Source organism: Pieris rapae, chromosome Z (assembly GCF_905147795.1).
Source record: "Pieris rapae chromosome Z, ilPieRapa1.1, whole genome shotgun sequence".
Lineage (NCBI taxonomy): Eukaryota > Metazoa > Arthropoda > Insecta > Lepidoptera > Pieridae > Pieris > Pieris rapae.
In genome coordinates, this window is record NC_059534.1 from 10,228,213 (window position 1) to 10,253,590 (window position 25,378).

General features: G+C 33.0%; 2 protein-coding genes across 2 annotated transcripts; one reads left to right on the forward strand and one right to left on the reverse strand.

Annotated features, from left to right (window-relative positions):
* Positions 1-617: 617 nt before the first annotated feature.
* Positions 618-8,268, reverse strand: LOC110997601. Its single transcript, XM_022265842.2, has 3 exons — positions 8,214-8,268; positions 3,013-3,567; positions 618-1,797 (listed from the first exon to the last, which is right to left on the reverse strand). Exons 1-3 carry the CDS (start codon positions 8,235-8,237, stop codon positions 1,204-1,206), a joined length of 1,173 nt encoding a protein of 390 aa, XP_022121534.1. The 5' UTR covers positions 8,238-8,268; the 3' UTR covers positions 618-1,203.
* A 15,420-nt stretch (positions 8,269-23,688) lies between these two features.
* On the forward strand, positions 23,689-25,133 carry LOC110997568 (acyl-coenzyme A thioesterase 13). Its single transcript, XM_022265802.2, has 3 exons — positions 23,689-23,894; positions 24,332-24,519; positions 24,697-25,133. Exons 1-3 carry the CDS (start codon positions 23,811-23,813, stop codon positions 24,851-24,853), a joined length of 429 nt encoding a protein of 142 aa, XP_022121494.1. The 5' UTR covers positions 23,689-23,810; the 3' UTR covers positions 24,854-25,133.
* The last annotated feature ends 245 nt before the right edge of the window (positions 25,134-25,378 follow it).

Here is a 25,378-nt window from a genome sequence, read left to right on the forward strand (position 1 = left end):
CTTGGGAGTTCAGTGCTTCGGGCTGCTCGAATGTAAGGAAGTTGCATGGATCACGGATCTTCATTTCTCATGTCATTTTCACACGTGTATATAACACGCACAAAAGAAAGTTGATTTCATTGTTATTAAACGGTAATTAAAACTATATATCAAAACAAAAAAGTGCACATGAACTCTGCACATGAGTTTTAGACAATGATTCGCAACTTGGAATGAATATGGGACACTATGGTCAATTGCAGGACCGACAGCTCTTTATTCCTAGTTATTCGATACGGAAGTGTGCAAACCCATCTTCCAAATTACATATGGAAATCTTCATAGAAAAAATTGCAGTAGCGTTGTTATACATCGGTTTGCAGAATTAGGATATGCAGATCGTATATTGAAACGTTACACGTTCATAGTATTTACTTACTCCCAATTCAACCTCCAAGATTCCACTGATAGTGCTACTTGGAGGTCCCAAGGTATTTTAATTATTATTTACTTAGGAGGAAATCTAATGAGTTCCATATATTGTTTAAGTGACACAACTGCATCAGCACCATATTTAGGTAGTTACTATAGTATAATTAGGATTGAAAATATAAAATTAATCGATAATAAAACAAATATTCGAAACGGAACATTTATTAAACATATAACATCTATTTTGGTTTCGCTTAATAACTTTAAAACTAAACTTAATAATAAATCAACAACAAAAACAGAGGCACAAATTCAAGTTTGAAATCTCAAAGCGTTCGTCAATAGGCGCGTCCACACAATAAATGCCCGGCGAGGCTGCTCGCTCTGTGTGGACGCGCCTAATAGGCGGCTTATTCAGTGTAATAACTTAAACAATACCTGAGAATGACATCTTCAAAATCGATTAAAACTTTTTAATATGATTAAGTTATTTTAAATAATTAATGTATGGTTGTCCTATGAACAAAAGTCTTATAAGTAACACGAAGTTGAATTAAAACTTGCGCATATAATATATCGTTGGGCCCTCGAGCTTTTGGTTTTTATATCTATTTTTTGGCACCGCAAGAACATCGCATTGCATAACATACAGTTCGCCACGCAAATAAATACAGACGATAAATTAGTTACCTATTTGCGACGCGTGATGTATTGGCTCCCGACTTCAGAACCTACCTCCAGTATGGCAAATATCCACTAGCTAATTATAATGCAATTATAGCATATACAAAATTATTTTGGAAATTTCCACAAAGTTGAAATAGGTGATGGCGTTGTAGTGACTGGTGTACCAGTTACTTCGTTTCCGGATGAGACATCCTTTCGATCCCAACCGTGAGATTCGTGGTCATGATGGTGGTCGTGGTGATCGGGCGAAGGGAACCACTCTGAAATCCAGACGGGCTTCCAAATTTTCTTGATTCCAGGAACAACGATATCCTTCCAGTACGGTATAAATATCTGCTTGTAGGACTCTTGCCACTCCAATTTTTTGTCCCACACGTAGACCAGCTTTTTCGATGGCTTCCAGTACTTTTGCCAAGCCTCCTTCCAAACAAGTTTCTTATCATCAATCCAGATCTCTTTGGTGGCAGGGCGCCAGATTTTGACCCATTTATCATTCCATACCAGCTTCTTGTCTGGAATCCAAATTTTGGTTTTGGATGGTTTAAAGTACTTTTGCCAATAAGCTTCCCAGACCAGCCGCTTCTTCCAAAGGTCATGTGAAGTGTACTCCCAGCCATCGTGATCTTTGCCTAAGTATTTTTCGCCAGGTACACCCACCTTAACCCATTTGGGCTTCCAAAGCTTTTTATACGCGGGAACCTGTAAATAATTTAAAATTGTATCAAAAAAAGTGTCTAGGAATTATCTAGTGAAAAATTTGTTTTTAGTTCCAGTTAACAAAATATACAAAAATATTGTAAATCTTTGCAAACTTTAAAAACATAATTTCACTGTCTTTACACTACAGACGACATGTAAATTGTCTTAATGGCTTAAGCCTGCGTCTCTAAACCCTGAGGAACCGTAATCGGTTTTTATTTAAGCCTGTGTATCTAACGGGCCCATTCGGTGAAGGCGACCATCAACTTAGACCCAAAAATCGACAACAACGCGGCCAAGTCCTTTTATATCAAAAAAAGATTGAAAATAGTACGAATAAAACTAAAATGTCTTGGAAGATAGTGAAACTGGAAGAGTCAAAGATCGCAATCGAGATATTGAACTATGTGTCGATAACACTATAATCAAATCTAACGAAGTGATAGTGATTATGTTTGATAAGTACTTTTCTGACATTCCAATTTCGACTACTAAGTCTCTTCAATCATCTCCCACCCTCGCTGAATCGCTGCTCAACAAAGATAATATAATCGAGTGCAAGATCAGTTTCACCATCCGACCCCTTGGTGCCGACGATATAGTTAGAATATTTAAAACCATTGACTCAACCCTATAGTTGACTGAGGTATTTAGGTATATATTTATGAAAATATAATGTATGTGTACAAAAATAAGTGATAAGTATACTAGAATAGAACATACGCACAATGTCAAGACTCGGAACAAACGCTGGCTGCAATTTCCTTATACTAGACTATCTAAAGTTAGTAAATATTTTTTGGGAAAAGGGATACTCTTGTTTAATAAAATCCCAGAGGCTCTTTTCTCTGCCTATTAATAAATTTAAGAAATGTATTAAAGGAAAGCTGTGTAAAAAGGCTTTTTAAAGAGTACCGAGAGTTTTTTACGCCGGCTTTTTTTCTCGGCCTACACCTTCTGTCTTCTTTGCAGATGAGTAGGGATGCCTACAGCCTCGAATTTAATAACGTGGAATAAGTGATACCTTGATGATCTTAATATGTTACAAAATGAACGAATTTTATTTTATTTTAACACGTTCTTCACAGAAGGCTGACCCATGCAATGCAATCTGAGGACAGGACTCACTTAGGATTTTAGCACCTAGATTTAAAAAATAATAACAACAATATCATTGTTGTATCCACTTATGTATATTACTTAAACATGAAATACCTGAATATCCTTCCACCCTGGCACAAAAATGTCCTTCCAAACTGGTACCGTCACTTTCCGGTAATCAGGGACTTTTATATCCTTTAAAACTTTTACTTTAATAGGCTTCCATTCTGGCTTATAAATTTTCTTGTAATCGACCACTTTTGTTTCCTTCCAAACGGGTACTTTAATGTCATGCCAAACAGGTTTATAAATTTTTTTCCATCCTGGCTTGTAAGCGAGCTCCTTAGAGTTTTTCCAAATTTTTTTAACGCCCTCTTTCCAAATTAATTTCTTTTTCCAGTAGCCCGGATCCTGGTGGTCGTGGTGATCGTGATGTTCATCTGGAATATGTTCCTCTATGTGATGTTCGTGATCATGCGCAACCTCCGGCTCGGGGGGATGTAGATCATCGTGTGCTTCTAAACTGTCACTTGGTGCTGGATACTCGTAACCAGCTCGATTTTGCGCGACATTCTTATGGTTTTGGTTAAGTTGCTGCTCTGGTTGTTGATCTTTTGGTATCGCCTTCCCAGACACCGAAGACACCAGAATGATTACCGCTAGGGTAACCTGGAAATAGAAGAAAGCATAAGGGAAAAAGAGACCTAATCAGTAAGAAAGTGTTGCGAGTCAGATGTGCTTTCAGGCTGTTCATTGTGGTTGTCTTAATAGGCTTATTCGTACAAAAGGTACGATCAGTATCATAAGATATCATGGCACAAAAGGCCTATTAATATAAAAAATATAAATATTTAAACACTGGATTACACATATGAAAACACCGGATTGAAGCTATGTATTATTTATAAACCTAAAATTATTTAACATATTTTTATTTCCGACGTTTCGCGTGCGCTACTCTGTGCGTGGTCACGGTGACGATTATAAGTTTATACAGAGCTTCAAAATATAAATAACTGATAAAAGAATGTCTATGAAAGAAATGCAGCTGTATTAGAACCATTAAGACTGTACTACTGAAAAGAAGAGAAATAAAAAAATAGTTTTTTTTATAGAAATCCTATGATTTTAGAAATCCTATGATCCTCCAATTAACTTAAAAACTCTTTCGCAGAGAGGTTTCACTTACACGTTTCTTGATAAATTCGAAAGATTTTTATCGTTATGTAACAATAACAAAAGGAAAGTAAGAAATAAGAACGAGTTCACTTCACAGTAGGAAGTTATGTTCGCACACGTTTGCACCGTTAAGGCAACCATGGCGAAAGTCGTCGGTTTAATTAACTCATTATCATAAACAAAACATTGTGATGGGCGAGTTATTCAATGATCTATAATCGGATGTAAATATATCTGATGCCGGTTCGTCAGAGGTTAAGTGGTATAAGGCAATCTGTAAAATTAGATTTAATTGTTTTGATTAAATAGACAATGAACAAGACGGCTCCCCTGATTTTATTTTTTTTTAATATAATATAATTTTTTTTTCACATTTCCGTATATTTAAAATAGTTTTGAAGTCTAAATTTAAAAGTTTTGTTTATATGACAATCATTAATATACATTTGTTATTAATTGTTTTGTATTGTTCAAACTTTATACCACATTAGTTTATCTGGGACCGACGATACAGGGATGTCCCCCAGATGTATTAAATAATTCAGTAATTTTAAATGAATATGTGCTGAAAGAAAGAAATTAATAAATATTTAAAACTTTTATATATTTTAATTAACATTAAAGACAATGCTGACGAAATCGTAAACGATTTGCACTAAACCTAACTAATGGAAGTAATCTAGTAAACTGATCGATATATTAATTTAACTGATATAACAGTATTTACGTAAAACTGTCGCTGTTTTTGCTCCAGCTGTTTCATAGAAGACAGTCTTATCACACAATTTGATGCGGAAACCTCTGTATGTAATTAGTATTATGCTTTTCTTGTAAGTTTCTCAGAAGTATAGTTCTAGTAAGTTCTAGTAAATTCTAGTAAGTTGCGCGGTGTGCTTACGTAACTTTGTTTTTAAGCGCGAAGGAAGATCTAGATTATAAGTTGGACACAGATTGTAAATACCTAACTTAACTTGCGTATTATTTTTGTATTAAAATAAAAAAATTGAACCTGTAGGCATCCCAACTCATCGGCAAAGAAGACAGAGGGCGTAGGCCGAGAGAAAAAGCCGGCATAAAAAAACCTCTCGGTTTATATATTATATTATATGACATTATGATACTTAAAATGAATACAGACTTTTTATTATTAAATAAACGATTTGATTGGAATTGAATATGTATTTCTTTACAAGTCATAAGCATAGATAGCAGAATTTAGAGTTTTAACTGCCACAGACATCCCAATATTCCTGCTGATTAACTGTCAATTAGTATTTGTTATTAAAACGGAAAACAGAATAACGATACATGAAAAAAAATTGACTATGTGTACTCTGACCCGCAGTAAAATAAATGTGACCAATTTTACAATGTTATATAAAGTGGAAAATTAGAAAGTGTGTGCACATTTATTAGCGCCGTTTGCATGTTACGAATGCTATAATATTAACAGTAATTGTGAACCCAAGTCCTCCGCTAAACTTATTATGTAACAGGTTTACGTGATCGATTATAAAATACTAAACTAATAAAACTGTCCCCGCTGGAACTCTTAACTCCCAGATGCCGAATGTGACGTTTTGCATGGATTTTTTTCATTATACGTATAGCCAATAAAGCCTTGGGATTGCGGTAAAAACTCAACATGAATGTATAATAGATAGGCAAAATAGTTCGTAAGCTGACACATAAATGGCGCTACTAATTATAAATTCGGTTGAGATTAAGTTAGGTCTAACCTTCAAAAGAGACTTTTTTATTATAGAACGGGGAGAGTTAATATAAATGGGCAGGAGTCTCACCAGATATTAAGCGTTTCTACTGCCCATTGACACTTGCCTCGACACCTCCAGGCCTATTAAAAATAAATTTGACGACTATTGTATTATTATTTTGTGAGATATAATTTTTTGTTAAAAGATGGCTGAATAAACATTATTCGGTCTCTGTACCAGGAAAATCTATCATTGCTTTTAATACGTTACACCTAAACTGTTAGAAGAGAACACCATTGGGAGTTAAAGAATTATAATATTGACCGTTGTAAATCATATTATATTTATCATTTGCAAATTTTGTATGAACAAATGTTAATATGCGTTCGCTTAGTTCAAAACTGCACTAGAACACATAAATTTACTGTTAGTCGTGAAAATATCATTGTTCATGTTAATTACAGTTTTGGTTTGTTTGAAAAATAATACTGTTTACAAGCGATTTTTTTTTGATCCCCACGTTCTTTAGGGCTTAAATATCTGGAGTAAATCCAGTAATCCCGCTTCCCCTACTACTGGCTCTGAGATTTTGTATCCGTATTTTTTTTTAATTTTGTTTGTGCATCGGAAGTATCTATTATTTTTTCCAACCATTTTGGTTGGACTTAATTGTGTATGTGGTTCAGTGGCGCACGCTCAGAGAAAAGCTCAATATTGCTAAGGGGCTCACAAAACGATGCAAACGCCCATCCATTTCGATTATATGAAACTTTTGTGCCGGGATGAACTAGTTGGGTTTGTTAGAATTTAAAAAAATCAGTTGGTTAAACAAAACTATCAATATGTTGACAGATATAATACGAAGATACAAAGTATTTGAATGTAATACCGACTGAGATTTGCCGTTTAGAAAACAACAAAAAAAAACTATTTTTTTTAGTTTAAGTTGAACATCACATCGCTTTTGATATTAACAATACGTTAAGTAATTTATATTTATAAGCGTCACTTATTATTTTGACTTCTCGTTCTATCACGTTCTATTATTACACAAATAATCTGTTATAACACAGTATTAAAAAATACAATATTTCCGCAAATTGATTATGCAAGTTACGCCTGTCAGTAAGCCCCATATTCTAAAACGTGAATCGAACCTTTTAAGACTTGCCAACTTTCTCTATGTTAAGTAATTTTCATAAGAAGCGCGATTCTGAAGAGTCTTGGCGTGTATTTATTTGAATAATACTCTTCCTCCTTCACGATTCAAGGAAGCACTACAAAGGTATTACTGGGATTATTTTCATCTATAATTAAAGGCTATAAGCAATGTTTTGAAATACGGACAAACAATGACACAATGGCATAATGCTTTTAAGAATCGGTACGCTATAATGTTTAATTCTAAGTTCCTGGTTCCTTAGTGGTGAAAAAAGAGTTCGTTCTATGAAATAACAGAGTTTGAGGTGATACGAAAAACAAAACAAGAGCCTCCTTACACTGAGCAAATGAGTGAAGCCATAACTAATCTATTAGGATATTTTTAATCTAATCTTATGAACTTTAAAGCTCCCACGTAACCTATAAAGCTTATAGATTGTTATGCAATTTCCAAACAGTGTGGACTTAAGACAGCTTTTTATACCTTTGATTGTCTAAGTTTGCGATACCAGCGCAATGGATCGTGATATTAAAACCGATTTTTTACCTTAACTATTCAATCTTTAAACAACAGTTGTTAAAATTTATGATCTGATTTACTAAAATTTCTCGTTCTATTTGTATGAAGCTATCTAGTATTCTGAAACGAATTAAAAATTTCAACAGAAGTTAAACCGTGGGAAAAAATATATAAATATTTAAATGTATAAATATTTATATGGTTGTATATGTGTAACGCATAAAGCACAGTATGTGACCGATTTAAAAGTAGTTAAAATAAATACATCTTTCGACAATGCTAAGCTTTTTAAGAAGTAATCTGGAAATATAGCTATTGTGTGCAAATATAAAATTTTATACTTGCTAATAGGCAAGTAAATATAACGAGTCAATATTTGATTCGTAATTTGATTTAGCAAAGCAACGAAAATTTTTTATTTTTAAATTTAATCGGACCCAAATAGAATTACCATCGAATTATTGTGTATTCACACGATGTACTCAAAATGAACATGTTTGTGGGTTCGATAAATATATGTGATAATTGACACGATGAAATTTATTGTTCCTTAAAGTAATTAAATGGACGTAGCTCCCTTTAAAAAAAATTTAAATATGTTTTCCCACAAAAATTGGTTAAAAATATGCGTAAAAAATCGCAATCGTAACACAACGAATGAGAATAAACAAACCAAAACAATTAATTAAACACAACACAAAATCCAAAATGGCACTTAAAATAAAATACAACTGACTGACCACTAGGCGCAAGTTCCCTTGCATGATGCGGGGGACTCTCTTGCCGACTATGAGACTTCTCAAGCGAAATAATGCTAGCTATCGCTTTTATAAAGCCAACCCTTGGTAGAGGGGCGAACTTTCGAAGGTTCCAAGGAAGCGTGGGCGAAAATCCTTCCGTTCGACACGTGTTATTGTATAATTGCTAACGAAGGTAATCCAATTAGTTCTACGGGATAAAAATTTAATAAAGATGTTTCTAAGTAGTATTTATAATCATAATTTTTCGCTAAAGGCGTTAATAGGATTTTGTTCATTTTATTTTAGCAAAAAATTTTCTCTTATTTTCGTTTTAACTGGGATAGTTACTGCGTATATTTTGTATTATTTTGTACGGTTTATAATAATAAAAATTGGTTGCAATCTTCTTAAGTAAACGAGGCAAATGCTCATCTCATGTTAACTAATACCTCCGTCTATGGACACTTACATTGGCAGAAGGTACGCAAATGCGTTGATGAAGTTTTCTTGAAGAACCCTAAGTCGAATTGGTTCTTATTAAAACCTCAAAATAAAAATCACTTATGAACGTCAGAAAAAATGGTTCTATGTTTAAAATTACACGCGGCTCTAAAGGGGCGTAGAAGAAATTTAGATTAGAAATTCTTCGTCACTTTAAATCAGTACCTGAACTACTTGAAGTGAAATAAAGAGTAACTGTTTATATTTTGTAACTAATAGTAAAATTAAAATCAAATGTGTAAGTTTAGGGAACCCTGTTAATTAAAAATACCTAGTCAGGGTTCCCAGTTCTTTAATAAAAGTTAATATTGATATAATTTTAAATTTACAATTTTTTTTTAATCTCCCATTATCTAACGATAAGAATTACGCAACGCAAATCTTTCTCCCTTAGAATGCTTCGTTATCCATAAAAAGCAATTTATACAAAATTTCTAAAATATAAAAGAAATAAGTTTTCTACTTTGAACTTTGGACTGGAGGCGAGTAGGCTCTGACGGATTTATAGAAATTGTTATCTTTTTTAGTTATCCTTTTCCCAAGACAGTTATGGGTAATATGGGTTCATGTAAGCAGCGCTTTAAAAGGCTTCTCCTGGATACCAGGTGGGATTCTGGCCAAATATCTGTCGAGTCCTGTATGGATAAACACCGTTGGAACGTTATATATATATATATATATATATATATATATATATATAGTGATACAGCTAATAAGTTTACTTTCGATAGCCTGGATGATACCGAAAACTCCATTACGTATACGTACATACGTACACTATTAGTACTTATGCGTACACAATAGCTTTATAATATCAGCGTGTGACATCTTTATTACAATAACGTAGTTAAACAATAACTGTGTTGTTCAATTTCGTTAAATAAAACTGAATATATATATAACTTTATATAACTGGATAACAGTATTGTGAACCAAATGGGTTATTTATAGGCGCAACCTGAAACATTAATTGTTTCAGGTTGCATAATAAATATTAGTACTATACTACAATGAGTGTCCATAGTCTGTGATGACCCCACTTTTAGAGCGTCCCATAGGCTCCTTTGCCATTAAAAACATTACATTAAAAATAATAAGATCGTCTTTTCCATAAATATTTGCCAAAAAATAAATCCTTGGTTTCATTTATAAATTATGAAAATTATTTGAATCTTGCAAATATGAACATCCAAATTATATATGGTGACGCAATTTCAAATATTTCGTTTACATTCAAACGTAGATATGCACAAGAGTCAAATTAAGTTTTAATTTCATGTAACAAATTTTCGCTCCACTTGTTTCAATAAATGGACTTCCTGAAATGACATTTATTATTACATTGCACTGGAAATGGATATATTGGAAGCGTTTTAATAAAACGCTTTGAACGTGTGTCATTATAAATGCGTAGTTTAAATGTCAATATATGTGACTATTTAGATTACACGATTTGTATCGATGTCGTAATGTCTAGCCGAAATATATATCAACGGTTAGGAATTATTTTTTCGTGTATAAGAGTATTTATAATATTGAGTCATATTCCTATGGAATTATAAGCACCAGCTCCTAGTCCGCAAAAGCCTCCAAATATGTTTTCTTTTCTCAAAGTTTTAATTTTCTGGAAAAAGCCAATGATCATGAACTTTACTGAAAATAAATTTTAGCCTTATTTACGAAGTTAATTTAACAAGGCCATAATTTCATTTTTCTCTTTCATGTTTAAGACCCTTGAGAAGGAAACCTTAGGTAGGTTTCTGTTCAAAATATCACCTTCACGAACACAATTGCTTCATAACATTGAATCACATAAAAGAAATATTTGTTTTTCGAATTATTTTTAACCTATTGTCTTAGGTTAGGTTTTTCTGGCCTACTAGGAAATATTACGCCTGTTTATAACAGTATTGAACATACAAACGCACAGGTCATTTATAAAAATCCCTATGAGTGGTCAGTGTCTTGTCAAAATTACGTAAATGAAATTTTTATAAAATTTTGTTTTTCATAAAAATAATATTTAAGGTTTTTAGTTTAGTATTACATAAATATTATACCGTCATAAAATGCTTTATTATATTGCTTATTTGTGTGTATTCTATTTGATAATGTATTCATCCCCAAATGAATGTATATGAATTACTTGGATACGATTATCACCCGACAAATCAGGAACTGTTCAGGAAATGAGCAACACAAAACAACAGTAAATAACTGCAGGCTGTTTGGCCAAAGCGATTCAATTGTTTCAAATATATTAAATCTGTAATTACATAATATAGTTTATTAAAATATGTTTTTGCAGGTATTATATCTGTATTTACAGTATGTTGTGGGCATACCCTAAAGTGTGTCTAAAATGTTATATTTCATAAATCGACAAAAATTAAAATTATATTTAAGTTACATTGAATTATTTAAATTTGAAAAATAAAAGCGAATGAAAGCCTTTGAGCAGACAGAATTGAACGTATTATCCGCCATTGCACTAAATATATATAAACCGCTTAAAAATAAATATCCTGAGCCTTTGTGCGTTCTCAGAAATCACGTTGGTTCGATCTCTCCTTTAAATACATCTGTTATGAACGATGCTTTGAGGGTGTACGAGGATGATCCTTTTCCGATAGTCTGCATGTCTTCTTTTGTAGTATCCTGCAACTATTATGTCGGGATCGTTATGTGTGTATTTAATTTATGAAAATGTTTTTATTTTATTATTTGTTTTTTTGTCATATTTAAATAAAAAATTAGTTAATATAATTTCAAATTTAATAGTTAAAATGTTAAAGATAAAGATAAAATATTTTATTAGTGACTTCTACCGCTTCTATTCTTAAACTAACTTATTAATTAAGGAAACATTATATTACATTTTCTGCGTTTAAATCCCGATAGTAAACTGTATTTATTATGTGGTCCCAATCTAGGACGGTCAAAATATCCACTCGATGTAGCACAATAGCAATAGCCCATAGAATGCTTACGGGATTTAATTATATTTCCACATGTAGGTCGTAATATTAAATAAACTTAGTGCACGTATATGAAACAATGGCACACGCAACTAGATATATTGATAATCCACGGAAACGAATGTTTACATCATTATTGTATCTTAAAAATATAAGAAACGGTTTTAAAATATTGTTAGTGAGAAAACTATTGTTAAGAAATCAAGTATAGCTATAGCTGTTGTATTAGCCAAAGATTTCTTCTTTAAGCATTTATTAAATCTTTCTTTCTTCTTTAAGACAAGATCACCATAGTGCCTTCTGGGCCCGGTGTGGGTGTACGTCGGTTGATATGAACTTTCGCTTAAGGTATGATAAAGAAACGATACTTAGTAAAATCTGTTTCTGGTATGTTAAAAATGTATTAGATTTTGACACACGGAAGTCATAATTATCAAGTAATTAATAATTAATAATAGAAAATTAAAGTATTTCTTGTAATAGGTAAATAACCTATGTATTCTGTAATTAAAAAAAAATTCTCAATTTAGTCTAGACTGAATTTCAGCCAAGGACTGCTTTATTTCGTTTATATATACTATATATATAGAAAATATATATATATATACTGATTATTATTTTGGCATTTCGCTTTTTGAAGTCGACTAATAGCGGTATTACTATATCATATAGAACACTATATTGAAGTATATGTTACAAGCTATATTTTCTAAAATATAGGAAAATTTTGCAAAATATAAATGTTTACGTGAATGTAAAAAAATACCAGACATTTTTCCTCATTGTTAGGCAAAAAAAATACTACCATAGTAGCGGATTAGTTACGAGATAGACACTTAACAATGTTTTCTTTAAAATTGATGAGTCCAATACCAAATGTATCCAGCTAAGGATAAGTACTGTTTTACTGGTTGTCTAGGTAAATATAACGACCACGGAAGTATATCAATTTCCTAGCTCTATGCCTATCAAATGAACCTTTTACCTTTACCATGACTATTTTATATTTTTCACCATTTGATAAAAATAATAAAAGAACTTACCGGGTACTACCACGACCTACTACATACTTCAAAAGAAGTCCTAGAAGAGGAACCTGTGCTAGGTAGAAAAAAATCTTTTATTCTCGAAAGATTATGCTCGCCTAATCAATATAAGCTTAGCTAAGCATGTGTCAATCAAAGCCGCAAAGAAAAATATAACTCGAATGAAAAACATATTAACTGTCATCGAGTCAACGTTCGTTCGGATTAATTAAACATAGCGATTATTTGGAAAATTCTATTCAAACCGTTCCGGATTTTATGCTATTGTTTATACAGCCTAATTAAAATCAGGAATCGATGCTTATGTAAAGTATCAATAATTTGAATACGGACGACATTATACAGTTATCTCGTTAAACTCAGTATATTGTATTTTACATTTCGGAATCAGTTATATTCTGGCACGTAACCCAAGTAGCTGGGACCCACTAGAAGGTAGGGTCCACTAGAGGGTAGGGTCCACTAGAAGGTAGGGCCCACTAGGAGGTAGGACCCACTAGAAAGTAGGGCCAACTAGGAGGACGGGCCCATTAGAAGGTAGGGCCCGGAACTTGTAAATCTAAAGAAGTCAAAACCTGGCCTACGTTAGTTTACCTAAGCTTTTAAGCAGAGTCTGAATTCTATTGCGAAAGCGGTTATGAATATGAACGATAGATTGATTTTGACATCTTTTATTTGATGGATTTGATTGATATTTGACAAATTTTTCATTGTGTTTTATATTATTGTAACGTATTATATTTGAACGAAAGGAAGTTTCAGGTATAATCCGTAAGCTATGTACAACTTCTGGAGGAAGCAAAGTCAACTGTTGGGGCTCCGGTATGGGGCGGATGTCTATGACTGCACTGTAAAATGTATTACAATATTGGCGAATAAAGTGGTAGGTATGATAACAATGTGATTGTTGTCGATAAAATGTTGATAACCCATTGAAATTCAATCATTATTCAAATAGAGAATGTAATTCTATATAATGCTGAATAATGTTTCAAATGTTTTTAAATATTTTATAATTGCCAGTACAGCCACTCACTCAAGTTACACAAAAGAGTAAAAGAATATGTGTTTGTCAACATTCTTCGTGTGCTTCTTTGAAATTTTTGTATTATTTTTTTTTTGTCACATACAGCGGAATTCTAGTTATATCGAAGATATTCTTAGACATGTATATAACAATAAAAACCAATCATCCCATACGTAGAGTTATATCAACAGATAGAAACTTTGTTCTTTTTTTCATCCAAAAATTAATAAAATATATTCCTTTACATACTGTTCAACCTTTGTAACATTTACACTGAAGTATTTCCGAACCAATTCGACTTAGGGTCCTTCAAGAAAAGAGCGTACGAATTCTTAAAAGGCCGGCAACGCACTCGCGAGCTCTCTAGAATCGAGAGTGTCCATGTCCATGTCCACTTAACATCAGGTGAGCCTCCTGCCCGTTTTGTTCTATAAAAAAAACATGATAAGATCTACGGTTCCTATCGATTATAATTTTTACTACATGAAATTATTTCAACAACCGGGAAAGGTGAATTCGATATACAATAATGGTATCAAATGTGAATTCATTTTCGTTGTTTAAAACTTGAAAATATATTGGTGCATTTCAACAATGCGATAAAACTGTTTTATTTCAGTGTTCAGAACTTCGCAGCACAAAAAGGTTGCGCTCGGATCATTTTCAATATCCAATTAAGATATTGGGTTTTGAACTCGCTCACAATTATGACATTTAATTCTGCAATCTCAATTATCCTTCACGTGATCCTGGTTACCAGTTACAACTGCATATTGTAGCTCAAACAGCCTTCGGACTTTCCAGACTTCGGCTCCAATTACTTCATCAAGCTGGCAACGGCTAATAGCTGCAATGAGTTGGCAAAGGATTTCAGTAATTAACATATACAGAATTTGGGGTTGGTTTCTTTACGTTCTATTAGATCCACTGTCTCACAAATGTAGGACGTCAAAGTCAAAGTCAAAAATAATTTATTCATAAAGTTAACATAATGTACACTTATGAACGTCAAAAAAAGAAAAGAAATATAAAATGATTCTAATTTTACATTTACTGCCAGTTCTCAAATCAAGGGCGTAGAACGGAAGAGAAGAACTGGCAATAAACTCTCCGCTAAGTACTCTTTTTAATCGCATTTTTTACACAATGGTTGTAAGGAGCTGCAACCATTACACCATATTCCATATGACATCTTGAGTAATAAAGAATAATAAAATAAATTAAAAACACAGATTTGTCCTCTATCAGCAGGAGGCATGGTAAAATAGGAGCACGCACTTACATACTCGTGAGTACAACACGCAAATACGTAGTATGAACAATTAATATCACCGCATACACGAATTCAAGCACGACCAGTCACCACAAGTAGCACTCGTTCACGAGTATGACGCATGGCCAGCCATCGGCCCCCTCGCCATATTTTAGGGAGAGAGACAACTCGACGCATGGAGGCCGCCACAGGTGAAACTCATATCAGAGCAAGGGCAAGCCGTGATGATAGTAAATAGGATATGGTAAAGCATATATATATTAAGCAAGGAAGGCTTGAATGATGGCATTACAGAAAGGTTTTGTAAAATAATTGTTTAAAAGTTTTTAGCTGTCGCTACTTACTTTAGGGTTAAGAAGTATGTACTTCTTTAGAGATCTCACATATTATATTAAGAGGTATTCCTTAGGTCGATCCCTCGTGAACAGGTGCTAATTGAGGTTTAATTTGCATCAAAAAAAATATATTAATATTAATTTTATTTAACATAAAAACATTTCGTGGCAGTATTAATTTTGAATGTTTTTAAATGCTTTTTCATTGACAATTGCTTGTGGACCATGTAGATTTCTTTTATGCAAAAGAAAAGACGATGACGATTACGATTTAATCTAAAAGGTGTATATTTTTTTTCATAGGACACCTAATAATCAGGCGAATCTGTGGCCGAGAAGAAAATCAGGAGAGTGTTAAATCATCCCTTTTTAAACTAGGTTTAGAGGGCAATGGCATCAATTTAGATCTAGTACACGATTGATTATGATTATTAATTTTTTTACTCATGTGATCCTTAATCCTTGACTATATTTGGTAGAGGTACTTAACCATACAAGGTATCCCACAGTATATTAATCTGCCAATCTGTAGTAAATACCGAAATCCCCTCTTGGGCTCCCCTACTATAATTTGAAATTCATTTGTAATTACTTTTTGTACTGACTTAACATATAAGCATATGAACCTAAGACATCCAGAGGTCATGTATGCTAACGACCTAGGATTATGGAGCGAGAAAGTGCTGCACTGGTACCCGCGCGGTATGGTCGACGCTCGCCAGCCGCAGGGACGCCGACGCTGGGCAGATGACATGATCGCCGTCGCCATGGTTACCTGGCCGCGCCTGGCCCGCGACAGACGCGAGTGGAACCGGATGGAGGAGGGCTATGTCCAACGGTGGACAGACCAAAACTTAACTAAATGATAAAATTTATATTCCAAATTATATTCTATTAACGTTGAAAGGCTTCTAGGAATATGATTAGATCAAAATTCTATAATCTCAATAACATTGTTGCGGGGCACCGCACCTACTTACATAACATAGTTAGGGCCATATACGCGACGAGGAAGCTAGAATAGGAACTTTGAGGCAGGTTTAGAACCTGTATCAATGAAAATTGTAAGCGTTAGACACTTGTTTGTATCGCGGAAACGATTATTCTTCGTTGACTGTAATTTATACATCGTAATAAAGTAGAAAGAAACACAACATATATATATAAATCCTAACTTTAATCTTCATTAGTGCTTCTTCTTAGAAAAATTGTGAGGTGTGGTTTTTCAGCCGGCAATACTTGCGAACCTATTGGAAGTGTTATAATTAGGTGAAGGGTGCCCGTTTGAACCTGTTCTATATGGCGATTTTTGGTGAACCTAAGTTAAATTTAAATTTTTTATCAATTAATTAAAGAATTTAGTAGTTAATGATTCTATATTCTATTCATATAAAGAAATTTACATAGCGACATATTGTTAATGTAAATAATAAATTATAAGATTCTGAGTTCGACTTCCGGTAAAATTATATAGGTTTTGTTTAGCTACCTCTGTCTAATACAATTGCAATTGTGTAATTATAAAAATAAAAATGAATTTCCAAATTGTATGTACACATTCCGAGCCACAGCAAACATGTTTGATTAATTTGTTAATGTAAGAAGTTAAAAGGTAGTCTGTTTTAAATTATATAAAATGAAAAGGGAATAGTTTAATAGAACATAATTTTAGACAATTATTCCTTTCATTATAACAGCCAAGTAGGTAGGCCTTCTGTGCTTGACCATCGATTCTGCTACATTTCCTGTACGAGCGAGTGATAAATACTCATATAAACAGTAAGATCTATTGGCACGGGGTTTGAACCTACTGTCTCAGGGACGAATTCATAAATCATGGAATATTAGAATTGGTGCAGTTTATTATTTTTCCTGTTAGTTTTCGTTAATTTAATTATTTTGATTAATATTTGTGTCTCTTCGTGTGCGTGTCATGTCGACTATAAGTGCTTGTGATATTAAAACTTGTGTATTGTGGTTATTTCAATACAAAAAAAAAACGTTATATTACATTAATTAACGAATTACGTATAACTGAACTTTTTAATTGTCCGTTAAGTGGACTGACGAAAAATTCTAATAGTAATTAGTGAATTTTTTATTTATGGAATTCCTTAGCTTATTTTTTCCAAGTAATTGCTTACGTTTGTTACTTTATTTCATGTTTAAATATTTCATTTGTGTTTATTGTAAATAAAGAAATTATTATATCGGCGACTCTAAACATTTAATAAATTTTTAACACTTGTAACATCGCTAGTTTGAGAGAGATCACAATAGAAAATCCTATGGTGCAACCACAGATAAATTTCAGCGTGTTTATAAAAGAAATTAGTAACAATGCATGTATTTCTACTGTGGTAAATGCTGTCTGTCCAAGCCTTGCATAACGTGTTACGGCACATTTCGCGCGGGTCAATTAGTATCCGGACATCCAAGTGAAAATACTTGTCACCGTTTCAGCCTTTTACCTGCATTGCGTATTATAGTTTCAAGGATGCATATCGATTTATACCCTTGTTCATAAATATTAAATCGCCAATGGCATTATAAGTAACGTATCGATCGTTTCATTACAGCGTTCACACAATTTGCCAGACAGAGACAAGATTTTAGCAAAAAGGTTTTAAGGTAAATTGTATAAAAAACAAATTGGGATAATTGCGCCAAATCTGGTTGATCACAAACAGCAATTGCATAAGCGTCGAATATTTATAAACACACGGTTTAAGTTTGTAGAGTGATTAAAAACAAGTAGTAAACTTTGCGAGAGTAAGACAGGAATCTGCACTAGATCGAAAAAAAATTGTATGACATAACGTGTGATTATAACATTATAGATGACAAATTTAACGTTGGATTCCAAGCTACCTACATTAGTTTCTTTGAAGAATTAAATCGTTTTTATAAGTAATATAGCTTACATTCCTTATATATTAGACAACTAAAACGTCACCATATTCTAGAGCTAGAAGACCGGCAGTAGCTCAAGATGAGTAGATGCTTCCAATGGGAAGTCACTCCACATATAGCACCATCATAGCCTTTAGGCCTTAGGGCTGATTGCAAATTACCGCAGAAAAAAAATTTTATAATATAAACGAGCCCGAGATTAAATTGTATAATTACTTAGCGCCTTATTATACGATCTAATTTCGTTGTTCTTGGCCTAAGTCAACGAAAGTGTGTCATTGTATTATACAATTTGCGTACGTGTCCTGTATGATGTCATATGATGACACTCAACTTTCGATTCTATTGCGCCGTATTTCGTTTAATCGGCTCCTTTTATGGACGTTATGTAACAGTGCCTTAAATGCCTCGTATCTAAGATTAATAACAAATTGTTTAAGTTACTTGTTGCATTTAGAAACGAACGCAAATTATGAGCGCTAAGTCCGGATGTTCTAACTCTTATGTCATCGACAAGTCTTGGGGAACTCTAGTTTAATACGCTGCATATTTCGGTTGGTCATTTATTCCACTCACTGCATTATTTAATAGATTTATCCTGGAGGCTCTAGATTACTGCGGTTAAGAAACGAATACCTTAACTATATGTATTTGGTACTATTCTACAACTATTTATACATTATTACGTTCTATAGACATTGCGTTCGGACAAAAAAAAACTTACAGCTAAACAAAGTCACAATGTTTCCCCGCAGGCAGATTTGGCGCGACCAAATAGTTCTTGCCCTAAATGGTTTTAAATTTTCTTTAAACTAATGCTAATACAATATGGCATTACTCAGAATTTTTTTTTTAAGTCATGTAGGTGATTAGTCAGTATTTACACTTGGAGCTGAATAGATAGAGAAATCTATTTTGAATAGATTCAAACGGTCCTTAGGTGTTGTGCAACATAGGTTATTATAGAGTACGTTTATCTTTCTGTCCGTTCTTGATTCTAAAGAACCTAAAAGGATGTAGCGCCACTGATTTTATTTTAATTTTTATATTTGACTGATGATGTCTGAAGGATTCAATCGCGCGTATATTGGGCGGCGTAATAGTTTAATCTCGTTGTTAATAAATGTATTAGAGAAATTTATATTTGAGGCACGGACTAGGCGTATTGAAATAGTTCATCAACTCTATTCTTCTACTATGCATCACAAACATACAAATGAAAGCAATACGTGAATGTCGGTTGCATTGTCATGTAAATTCGGTGTAATTTGATATAATCCCTACGACGCGACGGGCAGGGCAGCAGCCACCTTCATCGACCTTCACCGAATAATACAAATGTTTAAGTAAGTGCAAATATTTCAACAATCAGATTAGATTTTATAAGACACAGATAATTTATTCATATAGGTAACATAATGTACACTTATGAACGTCAAAAAAAAGAAAAGAAATATAAAAAGATTCTAATTTTACATTTACTGCCAGTTCTCAAATCAAGGGCGTAGAAAGGAATAGAAGAACTGGCAATAAACTCTCCACCACTCTTTTTAATCGCTAAATTTAGGTTTATAAGCCATGGACTTGGTCATCTAGTGTCTGAAGTTGCTTCGACTTTAAGTTATTTATAAAATGTTGGCAATAAACTCTCCGGACACCGCCACACAAGTAGAAAAATTATCGAATTAAGGGCAAAATAATATGTTAATGGTGATTGACGTTTGAAAATAATGCAGTTTACTAACAAAAGAATAATAAATGTGTGCGTCTAGGGCAATGGGACAAATTATTCTATTTTTTGTTGAACTATTTAATTCTGTATTGTTCCGAGGATAATCTTCCGCTTTATTTTTTAATAATAACTTTAAAAAAGCTGATAATCTTATATCTTTAAACGAGCAATTCTTGTATATATGTATATAATATATATAATTGGAATCTCGGGATCGGCCCAACGATTTTCATGAAATTTAGTATACGGGGGGTTTCGGGGGCGATAAATCGATCTAGCTAGGAATAAATGATAGAAAATAACAAAAAGGTGGTGTTTGAGTAGTCCGAATTTAAACTGAAAAATGTTACTTCCTGACATCTATCGGCGAATAATAATACTAGAGTAGTCCCAATTTAAACTGAATTTATTAAACGAATAATAATACTATTTTTTTTAATTGTTTTAACGAGACAACAACACTAAAGCTATATACAATATATCCAGCATAGGATATATTCTGTATTGTTCATATTTCATCATTTTATTAGTATGTAATTCTTACTTAAATATAATTTCCAAAAAACACAATTTAAAAAAAATAAAAATACCGAGCAAAGCTCGACCATCCAGGTACTTTCAGGTTATATGCTCACTGTCAACAGTAATAGTCTAACGCACACTTAGACGCTTAGTGGAGAGGGGGGAAAGCGTCTGTCCGAAATACGGCTACGGGCTAGAGTTGCGGGATAGAGTGAGAGAGTAGGAGCCTGCCTACCGCTGCCGCATGCGTGAGAGACAGGGAAGTTAGAAAGACTAGGGCTGTAACGCTTTACGTTACGTTGTGGTTTACCCTCAAATCAAATCAAATCGTTTATTTGCTAGAATAGTCTTACAATTAGTTTCATAAATTACAAAAATCCGCCACATATAAATAATCATGCAAATGTCATCTTATATTTTATTTATTTACATAAATACATTTATTATCCTTTTAGACATGTATGTTCTTCTGTTCATGTTCTTATTTTCTACCTTTGTTCCTCCCATAAGAAGATCCCATTTCAAAAAGTTTTGAATATTTTCAGTGATCTGAAAGGGTTTGTCGTGAGGGTTATGGGCAGAAAGAAATGTTTGTTAATTTGTCTTAAAAAGAAACCAATTTTAAAATAACTATTCAATTTTACTTTAAAACATTTCAGGCTAAGAGGGAGAGATGAGTACCTAATTTAAGGGGTCTTAACTAGTGTAACCTGACCGTCGCGAAGGCCCTAGTGGCTGATGTCAAGATAATGCACAACTTTAGTATCGTGGGGTTCTTTGGGTATGCACAATAGAGTTCCACCTAACCCTCGCCTACAAGGTCTAACCGCGGAAAGAAGGGCCTGCGTAATGCATTTCTCTAAAAAAATAGTTATACTTCATTTTTCTATATCCTGTTATAGATTAGAATCTACCTACTTACAGCTGTTGCGTTCATTGCATAAGAGTACAATGAGAACTAAAAGTAAAGCGATATTTTGGTCAGAACCGGTTCATCAGAGAAATCGATAATATCAGTCAGTGATTGGAAATTAAGAGTGTTTAATAGAGCAAATCATAATTGTAGCCACAGCCGAATTACAGCAGATGGAACTACTTATTAATACCACAGAGTCTATTATACTTTTGATGCACTGTAATTTTTTTTTTGAATTCCAGGATTAATTCTGAGTTATCCGTATCATATATTAATCTTGTTTCCTTGTTAACTCGAGTGATTTTGAGGAAATTTTTGTCTATGTTCAATTAATCAGAATGGTTTTAATTTATAATTATGTGGATGATTTTTTAAAGACACGTGTACACTTGTTACAGCTTGTTCCAGACCTAAATGTTGATAAATTTGAAATAAAGGGAGCGTTCAAGTATTATGTCACGCAATTTCTGGAGATTCTAGATTGATGATTGATTATTCCGCCCGTCCTTTCTATAGAAACGGCAGCGCCAGCCTTCCTCTGAATTTAAAGGCCGGCAAAGCACTCGCGAGCCCTCTGATATGAAGTGTCCATAGGCGGCGGTATCACATAACAGCAGATGAGCATCCTGCGATTTGCCCCGTGTTCTATGAAAAAATAGGACTTAACACGTAAACATTTAAGTATCTCACGTAAGAGATACTAATTATTTCCCCGAGCTTGAGTAGAACCTGCTTGAGTGGTGTCGCACTCGTAGATAAGGCAAAGACATAGAAGAAAGACTTGGAACGAGGTCGGGAGAGAAGCTCTGTACGGTGGTCGCACTCTGTTCCATCTAGGGATCATGGACATTGTGTCAAGTTAAGTTTTGCCGTATCTTAAAATATTCGATTTGACATAATTCGTGCTAAGCCTTCACTTTGAACTTTACCCTAATCCTAAAAGAAAAGAAAATTCTGGAACAAAACCAAATTTTTTACTTATACAATACAAAGAGTTCTTTCTGGAGTGTGCGATATTGCGGGATACTCAATTGTGAGGAAGTTGCATGGATATGGTTACCACTACACCTTCTTAAGTCCTCATGTAGACTACACGTCCTTAAACTTTTTTTTATAAGTATTTGATTGTCCTCATTTTAACATGGGTGATGATTGGTATTCAGTGGGCGGCGCTCATCCCTGAGATCGTAACTTTGATCCCCGGCTGTGCACTATTGCTAATTTGATTAACAAATGATCATGAAACAGCCTAGCCCTTAAAGGTTGTAATACCACTGATTAATTTTATTTTTATGTTCATAAACAAAAATAAAAAGGGTTTTGTTTTTTTAACAAGAACCTTCTTGTAAAACTCATGTTTAGTCTAATTGTATTTTTTCATGTTAAAATTTTAAACTTTATAAAATAATCTGATAATGCTATTCAATTATTTACAGTCGAAATGTTCCATACGAACTACGTAAGGAAAATCTGACTGTACGAGAGCGGAGATTAACCTGTCAGGTCAATAACCTACAATATTAATGATTATGTAAATGGTTTAGGAAGTAGATCTGAATCTAAAATTTAAAAAATATTCTTGCACTTTTAATCTTTTGTAAGAAACAAATGTATACAGTTTTAATTGCGTGTTACGTAATAGGAAAGTATATATCGGAATAATGTAAATTTTTAATCCATTCAGGTAACAGCTTACATAAAAATGCTAAAAGCAGCCTATCCTAATTCTAAATATGAGTGAGAATGTTTATGTGATCTACAACTTAATTAGAATAGATAAGGTTAGTTAATATTATAAAAATGAGGTGGGAGGTGTAGGTATGTCAGAACAGTAGAAAGACGGGGATTGTGATCTGCGTATCCCTTTGGGAAACTAGTGTGAATTATAATTAACAAAAACATATAAACAACAACGATTATTCATATTATGTATGGTCATTAAAATCTGCATTTCATTTGCTGTTAAGTACCTATTACCGATGGCGCGTGTTGACAGTTATTGTCACGAGTGTTGCAGTAGTAGTACTTTTAGTAGTATCATTTTGAAGTTTAACTTATATGTTATAATTATATATTTATAAAAGCTTGATATAAGAATAGTTAAGTATCAATAACAATTCACATATTAGTGTTTAATAAAATGCAGGAAAAAAAGTTTTTGTTCGGCCAGCTGTTGTCACTGTCATGACTTATGACAGTATATTTCGTGAAAAGATGTTAATTGTCCCGAAAACAGTCATGGCATGTAAACAAAAACTTTTTGTCTAAAAAACTCTTCTGTTTTGTATTAATTATTTACTTTATCCTTACCTTTAATCCGTAAATCCATAAGATTTTAATTTACCTTTATAATAATGAGTAATAAGGCGGCAAAAGTGGCAGAATTATTTACTAAAACCATGGCAACAACAAGATGTTTTGATCAAAACTTACGTAAGGTAATTATGCTAAAAAAATCTCTGTTGCGCTTAAAACATTTTTTATCAGAAATATTGGCTTAATTATTCTTTTTGTTATTTCCTCTACTTATATTCAGTAAAATATATTGAAATATGGCCAGCTTTTCGCGAGCACACAAGCTATTTGTTGGTCATAGCAACCAAATATTTGTCCAATTGACCAAATTTTGTATAGTTACATATCATATTATATGTAACTATACCATACCATTTCCAGCTGGATGAACAATATACAACATAATATATACAATGAAGAAGTCGGCATGCCTCCCACATTTACATTTCCCTTCACTACTTAGATTCTTTATCCGTATTCTGTAACTGAAAATTGATGAAAAAAGTTGTGTATGAAAGGTTTATAAATTAAATTTTTTCACGTCACTTAAAATTGAATGTAAAATCTTTCATCTACTCAGGTCAAAGTTGTATGTTGTACAAATGGAAAATTAGTTACTGAATTTCAAGTAGGGCCTGAACATCTAAATCAGAGAGGAACTCTTCATGGAGGTTTTATAGCACATTTAGTTGATGCCATATCTACATATGCTTTAACTGCAAATGAAACAGTTGAAACACGAGGAGTGTCTGTTGATTTAAGTATAAGGTAATATAGTTATAAATGTTGTATGAACATCTGTAACAAATGGTTAAAATTTTTAATATTTCCTAATAATTACGTATATGTAAGCTTTTTCATAATAATATGCAATAATGAAAAAAATTTCGTATAATGTATGTATCCTCCTGTAAATTTATTTCTTAAATGTTATTTTCATTTCAGTTATTTAAATGCTGCAAGAGAGGGTGAACATGTGGAAGTGGAGGCTGTCACCAAAAAATTAGGGAAAAAGATAGCATTTCTTGAAGTTGAAGTTAGGAATAAAACAAAAAATCAATTATTAGCCACAGGGCGTCATACCAAATATATTGGGGTTTAAAACAATAAACTTAATGTGATATAGTAGAATAGTTAACATATAAAGTGAAGTTGTGTAGTCATCATGTGTATTTTCAATCTGAAATAGCTATAACTGCTTTGTCCTTGTCTCTCTCATGTCACTTATATGTATCAAAACTAGGTAATATTTTATGAGTTCAATCTATTGTTAGCTTTATTTAGATCTAGACAGTTCCTACAATGTTCAGTCTTCAATCAGTGCAGTAATACACAAAACAATGACTAAGATATATTTATAAATAAATATTTTGTGTATGATACTTACTGTGATTTTATTTCCTACTGCTTTCGTAGATGTGGTTATCCTCTATCATTTGTAATATAAGTAATTGTTAGTAAATATTAGACAATATAGTTGCTTTAAAGAAATCTTAAAATACTACAAATTTTTTAAAAATTGTCATAGTTAAAAATAGAGTATTGATTGGTAGATTTCACAAGGTCTTCATAATTTACCTGTTTGTGTGTTGGAGAGCCAATTATTTATATTACCATAATTGTACTG